Source organism: Schistocerca serialis, chromosome 4, assembly GCF_023864345.2.
Source record: "Schistocerca serialis cubense isolate TAMUIC-IGC-003099 chromosome 4, iqSchSeri2.2, whole genome shotgun sequence".
NCBI classification, from domain to species: Eukaryota; Metazoa; Arthropoda; class Insecta; order Orthoptera; family Acrididae; genus Schistocerca; species Schistocerca serialis.
Window position 1 is genome coordinate 150,044,158 of NC_064641.1, and position 13,293 is coordinate 150,057,450.

Sequence of the window (13,293 nt, forward strand, 5' to 3'; positions counted from 1 at the left end):
TTAAATATTTAAAGTGGCCTGTAAAACAGTGTAAGTACGGTACTTACATATTACGTATAAAATAAATACTTATTTTATACGTGACATGTAAGTACTGTCTCTTTCTTGTACTGTTAGTCAGTACTTGCACTTTTTTATGTAAAACATTTTTTCCCATAAATTTGTACTTATGTTTAGGTCACTTTAAAAATTTAATTTCTGATGAAGGCACTCATATAAGTGTTGAAACCTGGTCAAAATGACTAAAAAGTGTGACCGAGGGCTTATTTAGTTCAACTTTAATTTATCAACGGTCACTGAACCAAGCAGCCTTGTTTGAAACCCCCATATAGTTTCGTTTCGACATGAGTTATTTTTAGATTATAAACGTTTTTAGCAGATTATTTGGAGTCGGGTCGGAAGTCGGAAGTTCGCTTAGTTCAGCAGCGTAGCAGCATTGCTCAATGGGATTACAGTCACCTGACTTGGCTTTTATATCAGTACCATTATACAAGTAGAGGGTTCCTCGAACCTTTCTGAGACTACTCGGATGCAGTGGCCTAATCTGTTGCCTTGCTGAGCACACACTTTGCCTATAGGGTGCTGTAAGCGAGCGAACAGATGTATCAGTAGGTTCCTGTATTGTACACCACAAGAGTAAACGTAACCCAGACACTGTTTTATCATGTAAACGAGGATATATCGAAGACCTACGGAATTATGCCATGATCGCAACCCCGCCATAAAATTTGCTGATGTATTCGTGCGCCAAAAAGTATCGCGACTTGTATTGGTTTTCCTTCACCCATGCTAATCTCTATGCGATATGACGCATGGAGATTAGAGGAACACTTGAGAGGCTGTGGTTTCTGCATCCCATAGTAACAACGTGGTTCTGGATGATATGATTGCACACCATCTGTTTGAAACGTTCCCTTAGTTCCTTTACCTCGGAGCTTCCCTAGCGTCGGCCAAGTCCCACCATTGAAAACGGCCAGAGACCACGCACTCTTTAAGCCGTCCCCCCACGGGACGAGGCAGCTAACGTTAACGTTGACGTGGACGCGGACGAGACATCCACCTTAGACAGACAGCGCCACCGGCACAGGGGCGAACTGATTAATGCGATCTGCGCGTTCAGCGCTCTCCAGCGGCTGTTGTCGGCTTTATTGGGCTCGCAAACCACACAGTTCCGTTACGACATTGGACGCATGTAAAATATCTGCGTTAACTCTGTCAGCGATTGACGAAAAATACCGGAGAAAACCGTGAAGATGATTCTAGAGTCGTCGATGGCTTGACCAGCGAACTGCTGGCAGAGGGACACTACGTAATGCTGTACAACAACCTTAGGTGCATACTAGTAGAAGTTATTCGTTAACTCAGTAGAATATTCATCGCATTTTTTGTTTTAAATTGAATGTGCAGGAGGCAATTATATGAAATAAAATGCTCATAAAATCTGCGCTGTTTGTGTCAGGACGTTCAAACTGCACGGTTGGCCGTTGGGCATGATAGGCACTAGTATGCGCCTGTATCGTTTGGTTTAGCGATGAAGCCCACATTCATTTGGATGGGTTCGTCAAGAAGCAAAATCAGCGCATTTGGGGGACTGAAAATCCGCATTTCCCGATCGAGAAGTCTCTTCAACGGGTGACTGTGTGATATGCAATGTCCAGTCACGGAATAATCGGTGTGATATTCCTTGATGACTCGGTGACTACCAAACGGTGTGTGTAGATTTTGGAAGATGATATCGTCCACATTATCCAAAGTGACCCTGATTTCAACAAGATGTGGTTCGCGCAAGACGGAGCTCGACCCCATCGAAGCAGGAGAGTATTTGTGTCAAAATTTCATAGCAACTGTTCAAGTCTTTTTTAAAGAAGAGTATAATCGGAAAGCAAGCGAAAACTATTTAGCTGTTGTAAACTGAAAATACTAAGAGCATCAGAGTTTAAATCTTGTTATTTGAATTTGACTGCTAGCGCAAAACCCAGCGGTTGAGTGCACCGAAGTGAGTACTTTTCTTAAGTTAAGGGATCGTTTCCTAACAAAGGCGATAATCATTATATTTGTTACGACTAAATTCGTCCACATTTCTAACAAGAAATCTTAATACATCAGTTCCCCTTTTTTTCTAAGGCAAGCGAACATGCAAACTAGTATATAACTAGTAAATAAAAAGAAGTAGTGATGTCGTGTAGCTTTACACGGTCGATAGATCTTTCTTTTTTTTAACTTTACGAATCGGAACGAGGTGTATTAACGCTACGACAGATAAAACACAATACACACAGCTTGGGAAACAGGCACCTGCGCCTCTCTCCACAGAACATCTACAGAGGAACAATAGTGCCTCTGTAATTGATCTGAGGATAGGGCACTGAAAATGCAGGCATTCTCGGCGAGTTTGGTTGATTAAGTCGTCTCAGGTTATCAGGCGGGCCATGGCGTCATGTTGTTGCAACGTTTCGACGAGCTTCCCACCCTCTATCTTCAGGCGTAATGTCGGGTTTACGTCCAGGAACAAACTAGACATAAATCTGACACTTCGCCTGAAGATGAAGAGTGGGAAACTCGGCGAAACGTTCCGACAACAAGACAGCACTACCCGAGACGATTTCATCAATGAAGTGCACACCGATACTCGACATATAGTCTTAACATTACGTACGAGCATGTAGACGGAGACCAGCCGTTCCGTGTGAGATGTAGACGGTCTAGTACTTACTCCTCTCGACCTTGGGCATGCTGAACTCGCTCTTGCGCGCCTTGCGGCAGCGGAACAGCGCGGCGAGCAGTCCGCTGGCGGGCGGACAGGCGCCACCCCCACCCTGCTGCTGCGGCTGCTGGTGGAGGGCGCTTTTGGCGGAGCTGGCGTCGCTGGCGTCAGAGTCGCTGTCCGGCGCGGCGCTCAGGCCCTTGGCGCGCACGCAAGGACACAGCCCGCGGGAACCCCCGCACCCCATCATGGCTGCTGCCGGATGCGAGTCTGCAACACAACGTGGCACCGAGGGACCCGTTAACCCACTCCACTGTCGCCACATGTGTAAACAAAACATATGGCTAAGTCTCTGTAAGTCAGTCTTTATACAGGACGGATGAGGGACTTCGGTTGTTCAACATGAAACGTCAAATCAAAAAAACCCTTGGCCGTCTATATCTCAAATTTTATTTTACTTATGCAACCAGTTTCGTTGTTTCACTACGCCGTCTTCAGGAGCCCTGAGCGACGTGTTGGAAGAATTCAACATCATGTGCAGTCGACACGTAGGTCAAGGGACCTGAAGATGGCTTAGTGAAACGCCAAAACTGGCCCCACAAGTAATATAAAATTTGAAATATAGACGGCTGAAGATGTTCCTGACTTGACATTTTACAGGACAAAATCTCGACAGAAATACGCCGCTGAGGCTGTCCACTTATTAATAATAATTAAATTATTCCTGCACAACAGAAAATTACACTTGACAGTAGATGGTGCAGAAACTTCAAGTAACATCATCTACGTTGGGCCAAACGTCTTGCCGCAGTGGTAACATCGATTCCCGTCAGGTCACCGAAATTACGCGCTGTCGGGCTGGACTAGTACTTGGATGGGTGACCATCCCTTGTTGGCAAGTGGCGTGCACTCAGCTCCTGTGAGGCAAACTGAGGAGTTATTTGATTGAGAAGTAGCGGCTCCGGTCTCGTAAACTGACATAAGGCCGGGAGAGCGGTGTGCTGACCACTTGCCCCTCAATATCTGCATCCAGTGACGCCTGTGCGGTGATGATGCCACGGCGGCCGGTCGGTACCGTTCATGGCCTGTTCGGGTGGAATTTTGTTGTAACATATAGGCTGCAGAACCACAAGGCAATTTACTTATAACCCTCTTATACATCTTGTACAGAACGTGTCTAGCGAACAGGGTCGACATATAGTGCTGGACGCCGATGATACAGCACCTTATCAAAGTGGCAGGAATGTAACTCACAATAGATAGCGACGCCTTTGAACTAAATCATGAAATAGCGTGAAAGAAAGTGAAGCTCCGTGTTCTGGCCCTAGTCAGGCCAACAAGGCATAACCAGCCACCTTGCGGCGTGTGGTCAGCACACAGCTCTCGTGGTCGTTGTCGCGTTTCTTGACCTTTGAATCGCAACTAATAAGTCGAGTGGCTCCTTACTTGGTCTCAGGAGGCTGAGTGCCCCCCCCCCCCCCCACACACACACACCTGTCCCACCTGTCCTCCCAACAAGGAAAAACAGCTGGCAGCAGCGGGAATCAAATTGGGGTTTTCCACATGGAAGTCAGCCACGCTGGCCACTAAGTTATGGAGGCGGAACTGGTGTTACTCTGAGAAAATAAAAATTGATTGTGGAAAATGTCAAACGATTATTTTTGCTGCAGCTGACTATTGTCATTCTGCGATTCCTGTTCCCTGTACAGCCATTGCCCATCAATGAGAGTATCTGTTTTTTTTTAATTTTGTAGATAATTTCAGGTTATTTTTATGGATGTCTCTAATTTATATCCAGTTGCGTATTACACTTCTGAAGGTGTGAAGATGGTCATGCGACGATCGAAATAGGTCACCTTGTAATAAAGATGGCTTTGCGGTCTACACTGTTTTATAATTAATCGCAAACTATTAAATTCACTACCAGAAGGACGATCGCTTCCTCGTCTCGTGTCACTCGGTACAATATTTCGGCCTCAAAGTTGATACACGTTGTACTTCTCTGTTAAGTATAACTGAGCCACGTAACAAAGGTTCTGCACGCCTCTTCCAACAGCACCGTAGTTTAAAAGAAAGGAAATTATCAAAAGCAGCCAAAATCAAAATTTGAAAACCCATTATCCTTCCTATCATCTTCTATAACTCATGAGTCGACAGATGTAAAGGCAATATCGGAAGTATCACAGGGAAGAGTGATAGGACCGTTGCTGTTTCACAATATATATAAATGATCTAGTAGAAAGCGTCGGATGCCCTTAAGGCTATTCGCAGTTGTCTTTACCAAAGCAGCAACGCCAGAAGATAGTAAGAATATGCAGAACTACCTGCAGAGAACTGGTGATTGGCGCAGGCTTTGGCAGTTGACCCTGAATGTAAATAAATGTAACATATTGCGCATACATAGGAAAAGAAATCCACTACTGTACAGCTACACCATCGGTGAAGAACAGCTGGGGACAGCGTCTGCCGTTAAATATCTAGGCGTAACTATCCAGAACGACCTTAAAATGGTTCAAATGGTTCTGAGCACTATGGGACTTAACATCTTAGGTCATCAGTCCCCTAGAACTTAGAACTACTTAAACCGAACTAACCTAAGGAAATCACACACATCCATGCCCGAGGCAGGATTCGAACCTGTGACCTTAAGTGGAATGGCCATGTAAAACAGATAGTGGGAAAAGCAGACATCAGACTCAGATTCATCGGAGGAATCTTAAGGAAATGTAATTCATGCACGGAAGAAGTGGTTTATAAGGCGCTTATTCGGCCGATTCTTGAGTATTGTTCATTGTTCATGTATCTGGGATCGCTATCAGATAGAACTGATAGAGAAGATCCAACAAAGAGCGGCGCGTTTCGTCACGGGATTGTTAGGTTGGAGAGAGAGCGTCACGAAGATGCTAAACAAACCCCACTGGTAGACGTTGCAAGAGAGGCGCTGTGCATCACGGAGAGATTTGCTACTGAAATTTCGGGACAGCACTTTCCAAGAGGAGTCGGACAACATACTACTTCCCCCCACATATATCTCGCGTATTGACCACGAGGAGAAAATTTGAGAAATTATAGCCAGTACAGAGGCTTACAGATAATCATTCTTGCCACGCACTGTCCGCGAGTGGAACAGGGTTGGAGTGATCAGATAGCGGTACCGAAAGTACCCTGTGCCACATACCGTTAGGTGGCTTGCGGAGTATGATGTAGATGTAGATGTACGGCAGCAGACACAAACCAGTCAAAATAGAGCGTTTGCTGAACAACGTTCATCGTTTGATTGCAGACGCACCTCCATATACGAGCAACGAATAGATTCGAACACAGTTGGATCAGCCAACCATCTTTCATGTCATGAAACGAAAGTCAATTACTTCCTGTGAAACATCACTTACCATGTAGCGATGCAAGGGGCACCAAATTTGTTATAAAAGTCAGTAAATTACTCAACGGACAGTATTTTTCAGTACAGGTATTTCGTTCATTCCAAGCAAGTGTCGATTCGTGACGTCATCGTCCACACACGAGATAACTGTAATCTGAATCCTTTTTAGCATACTAATAATTTCTCTCAGGCGATAAAATTTTATAGATTATGAAATACAAGTTCTTGAAGTTTATTCAGAATCGTTAATGTTTAATTAGTCATTACTTGCCATGATTTATTTGTTTAATATAAAGTTGTTTTGAATGTTTTATGCATAAATAAAGAGTGTGAATTTATGTGAGGCTTTTACTCTGAGACGAGTTATTACTTATAGTGCTAAAAGTGCATGTGTACAGTTCGCTGAACTATATGGTGAATTTTATTTTGTGATCTTGACCCGAATGGAGAGTAAATCCAGTTTCATTTAAACTTTACGTGGGATAGACACATCACGTTATTACAAAAGAGTCGTTTACTCCCCTGGCGAAAACTGAACCTGCGCGCTCGATTTGAAACACGTTACACGCTAGTGCGTGATCGAGCTGTCCAGTAAATCGAGTACAATAGTTGCAAATGCTTTTGGACTTTATGCAATAAATTGGTAAATTAATTTTGAGACAAGTGCTGATTTGGACAAAAAAATGAACCGAAAGTGTATTCAAAATATCGAGGCCCAGTTTTAATTGAGACACGTATCACCTTGTTGATTACGTCGCCTAGCAACTCGGTAAAGCAGCTTAATTAATTTATTACAACGGTTTGCGACGTAGTAAGGTCCATTACGCACACAAAAATTCATTGCCCTAGCGGGAAGGTGACCGTTTAATTATGTCCTTTTTGGCTAGTAAGTATTTTCTCTATCGTATCAGTAACTTTTGTAGTAAATATTACATGTTACCGTTTCCCCCTCTGTGCGGTTCGTAGCGATGCACTATATTCCCCTATTTCAAAATTATCATCAGTATTTAGCTTAAGATTAGAATAGATTCTTCCTCCAGAGGGGTCTGTTGTACGCTTTCCTCCGTCTAACCGGTGTTATTTTCCTTTGGTAACGATAGCCTTGCCGGCCGCGGTGGTCTAGCGGTTCAGGCGCTCAGTCCGGAACCGCGGGACTGCTACGGTCGCAGGTTCGAATCCTGCCTCGGGCATGGATGTGTGTGATGTCCTTAGATTAGTTAGGTTTAAGTAGTTCTAAGTTCTAGGGGACTGATGACCACAGATGTTAAGTCCCATAGTGCTCAGAGCCATTTGAACCATTTGAGCGATAGCCTTACTATAAAATTTCACTAGGCATTTGCGATCACGCTCAGTTATATCGCAGTCCAGTAGCCGATTACGAATGGGGAGGTTACTTGTGGATACCAGTTTTGTAATGTGATCTCATAGAGGGAAGAAATTTCATCAACTCCTGGATCATCTGGATTTCATTCATAAGAACTTTCATTTTACATTGGATACGGAGAAGGGCGGATACCTCCCTTTCTTATACGTCATGGTTCATCGTAAAACTGACAGCACCCTGGGACAGGCGAGCACACACACAGGGATTGTACCTGCTCCGAGATCGACCAGCTCTTTTTTAACAAGGCATACTGCCTGAATGCGTTGGATCCATGCCTTTCGGAATTTCATGATTTCGGAAAAATATTTAAGTCAATTGCTGTCTAAATAACGTCCGTACGGGGTGTGGGGCGGCGGGTGGAATTATGTCAATTTTTTATGTTGTTTATATAAATGTTAGGTTTGTAGAATGTTAAACCAGTTCCTATTATTTAGAATGTTATTTATGCTGTCTTTCGCCGTTCTCAACACTGGCTCTCTAACTACAATATTGGCAACCAGAAAGTGATTAGCAAAACGTGAAGGCTGTAATTAGAATTCCTAGTGCCCACTTCATCTGAGAATACACTTATAGTTACAGCTTATAGCTCTGATGAATTACGAGATTGTCTGGGATTTATAATCAAAAACGGTCGTGAAAAAACGTTCTGTATTCTGAAAGTCACAGATGAAAACAAAAGAATCCACATAATCTAACTAACAGAGCAGTTCAGAGTCTAATGCGCTGATGCAACTATAAATGTCCAAATTAAATGTTTAAATGAATGTTCGCCACAATTTGATGATTATGTTCATCAAACGCCACGCTAAATAATGGTAGAATGTTTGTCCCGCGGCAGCACGTGAAAATACGACAATACGCAAACTGAAGATCGATAATTAAAGTCATCCCAGAATTAACACTTCACTCGAAAATGATTTCATGGTTACGCGTATCCCGAGTAACTTAATACGGCATCCGAGGCTGTTTGTAGCAATGATACCGACGCGACGCGACTCCCGACACAGATGGCGTGCTATTCAGCGTCTGGAGAGAACTGGGGCCTTGCTTCCTAGCGCAGCGTTCTTATATATAAAGCCGCGGTGCGGACGGCTAAGGGAACGCCTGATCAAATCGGCTCTCCCGACTAGCCGCTGGGCTAGTAATGCACCACATTAAGTTACCGAATAAATCATAGCTTCTTTTGCTGATGGCCGATGAAGCTCTCAATTTAAATGTGCATTCAGCACACAGGTAAGTAATCATAATATAAGTCTGACGTGGCTAAACAAAATATTTTGGGCGAGAGAATTAATTTAATTGCACTATGTGCAGTAGACGAGCTCTGAACCTGCCCTTTGGAGATACGCTATCGCTATAGTTTTATAGTTATTCAAATGAAACTTCTCACATCTTTATGGTTATAGCGGATCTCCATTCTACTTAAATATAAACATCCTAGCCTTATTTATTAGCCTACTTAATCTATCTTGCTTCCTTAAGTTTTAAGACAAAAACCAGAGAATTATGAATTTCAACTAAAATCTTAATTTGTGTGATCCAAAGTACTGTTCCTATTAAATTATTATTGAAAAGGAATCTAAGTATAAATTTTTAAATCTCTAACTCTTTTCTGTTGCCCCATTGATTTTTACAGAAAAACGTCCAAATTTCGAAAATGGTTAAAGTTATTGAACTGATATTCAACACATATTAATTTAGTATTACTCCTGACATGCTAGAAACATTTTAGGTTATTTACTTGACTTTTAAAGTATTGCACAACATTTATGACGTCAGAGCTAGTTACAGCGGACTGGCTGGCACACAATGGAAAGACTGATGTGCATTTATTACGGCGTGAGTAGGCTGCTTCCCTGGACTGAGGAATTCTTGAATGGGAAGACGTAGCACGTTATTTTGTACGAAGAGTCGTCGAAGTATGATTCTATAAAACAGTTATAAGTATGTTACGGTAAACGTGAGGTAAAGCTCAACAACCACCTAGAATTAAGAATACTAAAATAAGTATTCTAACCTGCTACAGTCTGACTCAGTGAGAATATTGAGTAGTTAAGACGCAGATATTGTGTGTTGTTCGTAAGTTGATGGGTTCAGATTCTCATATAAGTATCATGACTTGGAGGAGCTGGACAAAAATATGAGAACACAGCGAGAAACTCGTGCTTGAACATAAATGCAGATGTCAGTCAAGCCTGCTGTTTGCGCTGTAGTATTTAAATACGAGCCGCAGCGCTGCAGTGTCTGTAATACACTACATGTGTCAGTCGCGGTCATGAGAGTGTTCTGTGTAGTTGTGAGTGTATAATGTCGGGGCTCAGTGTATTCCAATGTCAGCAATTGGTTGGTGCTCCTGTTGGTAGTGGCTTCCATACCCAAGGTAGGGAAGTCTCTGGCGTTTCAACAGGCACTGTGTCGAAGGCTTATCCTGCATACAGGGAAAGTGGAAAGACATCATCGGCTAAGACACAACCCGGACGGAAGTGTAGGTGTGACAGTAATCGTGACAGACGAGCATTCAAGAGATGAAAAATGAGGGGATGACAGTTGCAAAACCCGTTACAGAGCCGAATGTCGCACTCGCGAACACTCTCAGCACTGAAACAACACAAACGGAACTCTATAAACTGGTAATTGAAGGATGAGTTGGAATTCTAGCACCTCCCATTAAAGATGAAAATGACCATTACATGCAAACGTGGTAGGGAGGCCGCAAAATCTAGATTATGGAGCATTGGAAGAAAGTAATTTGGTAGTCTGAGTCTTGCTCCACACTATTTCCAACTTCTGGCCGAATTAATGTCCCAACAGTGTGACATGGCCAACGTGATGATTTTGGCAATCGTATTGTGGTATTCCAAGGGCCCCATGACCACTCTGCAAGGCCGCTTCATTGCCAACGAATATGTGACCAGTTGATGTATCATGTACAACCCACGTACAATATTTGTTTACCAGTGGTGATGTCGTATTCCAAGACAACACGGCCCCTATTCGGACAGCTCACATCGCCCAGAACTGGTTTTGTGAGCACGAGGACAGATTGTTGCATCTCCCCTGGCCACCACTGTAACCAGATATCAATGTTGTTGAGCTTTGTGGTCACCTTTGGAGAGAAGGGTACATCATCGCAATCCGTATGCATGGTCGTTACCTGAACTTGTCATTATTTTGCAGGAAGAGTGGTATACGAGGGTTTCCCAGAAAGTAATGCACCGCATTTTTTTACTTAAATAATTATTTATTGAACATAATGAGAATTACACACATGAAAGAACGATGATTTATCTACACACCCTATTTTTCCACGAAATCTCCATCCTGTTCTTTGGTCTTCCTCCAGAGCGAAACAAGGGCGCTTGTGGCCAATCGATACCAATCCTTGTCCTGGTGGTGGAGCCAGTGATTCACTGTGTGAACTTACTTTGCTGACTGACAGATGCAGCGCCAAATGCCGAGTCGTAATGCGTTTGTCCTTGCGAATGACGTCAGTTCGCCGCAACATGTCAGGTGTGACAGCCGTGGATCGTCTCCTCGACCGCTGTAAATCGAGGAACTCAGCCGAACCACCTTCTGATGGACTCACTCACCCTCCTTTCCCAGCGACTAGCTGTACTTCTGTCGACAGCAGATGGTTCAGAGACTTTCCACAAGCGTTGGTGAATACTTCCCACAGTTCATTTCTCTGCAGTGAGAAAGTCAATGACGACACGTTGCTTGTAAAGCACATCACCCAGAGACGCCATTTTGAAACAGTCCTGCGCCTACGCTATCTATCGGAAGTGGCGGGAACTTGGCGCGCACACTCAGGAGACTTCAAATAATACATACGTAGCATTTCGCATCCGTAGCATTTTCTTCGACTGAGAAAAAAAGTGCGGTTCATTACTTTCTGGGCAACCGTCGTAAGATCTCCTTGGGAACCACAGAGAATCTGTATTTATCCATCCTGAGGTGCCTGGAAGCTGTTTTGAATGCCAACAGTTTTCCTACATCTTATTAGACACGGGAATGTACTGCGTCTTTCATGTGTCAATATTTTTCTCCGCCACCTGTAGCTTTCGGGTGTTGCCCTTAATTCATTTCTGGAAAGTACCCGGGTGATTCTTTCTGAAAATCTGTTAGTCTAATTCCTCTCATACCATTCCACGCTGAACTAGTAGTTCGCCCTCAGTAACCTTGACGTTGACAGTACACGTGGCTCTAGCTCCCAGCAGATCATTGTCATTACGGATGTAATTTCATCGAGTTTCTTATTTCTAAGCTGTTCCCTCTTCAGAATATCAATTGCACCTAAGGCTATGTTATCTTATGCAGATCACTGCATATGAACGATTAAAATTGGGAAACAGTTTGCCGGCCGCTGTGGCCGAGCGGTTCTAGGCGCTTCAGTCCGGAACCAAGCGACTGCTACGGTCATAGGCTCGAATCCTGCCTCGGGCATGGATGTGTATGATGTTCTTAGTTAGGTTTAAGTAGTTCTAAGTTCTAGGGGACTGATGACCTCAGATGTTAAGTCCCATAGTGCTCAGAGCCATTGAACCATTGAACCATTTTAGGTAACAGTTTGCGTCAAAATCATGGGCGTGAAAGCTTGAACACACCCACTAAGTCAGGAAAACGGAGAGAAGGAGAGAGAGAGAGAGAGAGAGAGAGAGAGAGAGAGAGAGCACTTGTTTGTGTGTGTGTCTCCGTGTGCGGACGGCCGTGTGCGTGCGCATGCACGATTGCTTGCGTGTGTGCCTGTATTTGAGTACCCGCGAGTGAGGTAGCATCTTATATTCCGACGCGTCATGGAGAGTTTAATATCCAGCGAGGTCCAATCTGCTCCGTCTTTATCGAGTTCACAAGTGCTTTATCTCGCCGTTATCTTTTTTTGTTATTTCCTCGAGTGCGTTTACTTAAAACAGGAAAGAACCACGATAAGCCTCTAATGAAGCTTCTGAAAAAGTTACTAAACGTCTCAGTTCCAAGGCTAACGAAGAACAGAAAGCCATAATAGTCTTCCGGCCAAGACAGGTCCCAGAACTGCCCACACCGCGGCGTGGCTCGCGAACGTAAGAAAGGAAGTTTCGTGGCTTTCAAAGGACCGAGTTAGCGGCGAAAAAACTTCGTAACGAAGGAGGTTAAGTTTTCAGAGCGTTTCACCCGTGGCTCTCCAGATTTCTTTTCTGCGTGCGAGAACCGTAAGGAGAGGCCAGCTCTGCAGATTGCGAAAATCATATTGACGTACACCAACAACGAGTTTCTTGCAGACTTGTCACTGAATTTCATGAAATAACTAACCAAAAATAAAACTTGTACGTAGCGATGAAAATGGAAAATTAAGCTGATGAAAACAATATTTCAAACGAAAGATGTTGTAGGAATGACAGTGCTGCCTTGTAGCTCATGTGCAGATATTATGGAAAGCTGCAAAGCTACGGAGAAAAGCTATGCAGAAAACTTGTGATAGAGAACTTATGGAACTCGTTGGTCGCAAACAACCAAAATTGCTGATGAGCTATATTTCTCTGTCGAAATGAGATAACAAGAAATTGAGAACAGTGGTACAAAACAAAAGCTATTTTACAATGATCCTCTCCAGTGCACCAACATTCTTTTCGCCTTGGAGTAATATCGGATCCAGTTAACTGATTCTTCCGTAGCTTCTTGGTAGACCAAGATATTTATAAATGGAAATACTCGATGCTGCTTATGTTCAACACTATTAATTTATTGAGGTTAACCGGTTTACGGCTTACCAGGCCATCTTCAGGATTTAACTGACAACCGTCGTCAAAGAAGCTATAATATTTGTAAACATAACTGCAAAAATGATAA

The 13,293-nt window shown here is 43.5% G+C and overlaps 1 protein-coding gene across 1 annotated transcript in view; it reads right to left on the reverse strand.

Annotated features, from left to right (window-relative positions):
* LOC126473757 (serine/threonine-protein phosphatase rdgC) overlaps nt 1-13,293 on the reverse strand; it is a 1,849,640-nt gene that overhangs the window by 1,206,722 nt on the left and 629,625 nt on the right. Inside the window, exon 3 of the mRNA XM_050101014.1 lies at nt 2,714-2,974. Coding sequence (XP_049956971.1) covers nt 2,714-2,954 — 241 coding nt within the window. The 5' untranslated portion in view covers nt 2,955-2,974. The remainder of the gene's footprint in view (nt 1-2,713; nt 2,975-13,293) is intronic.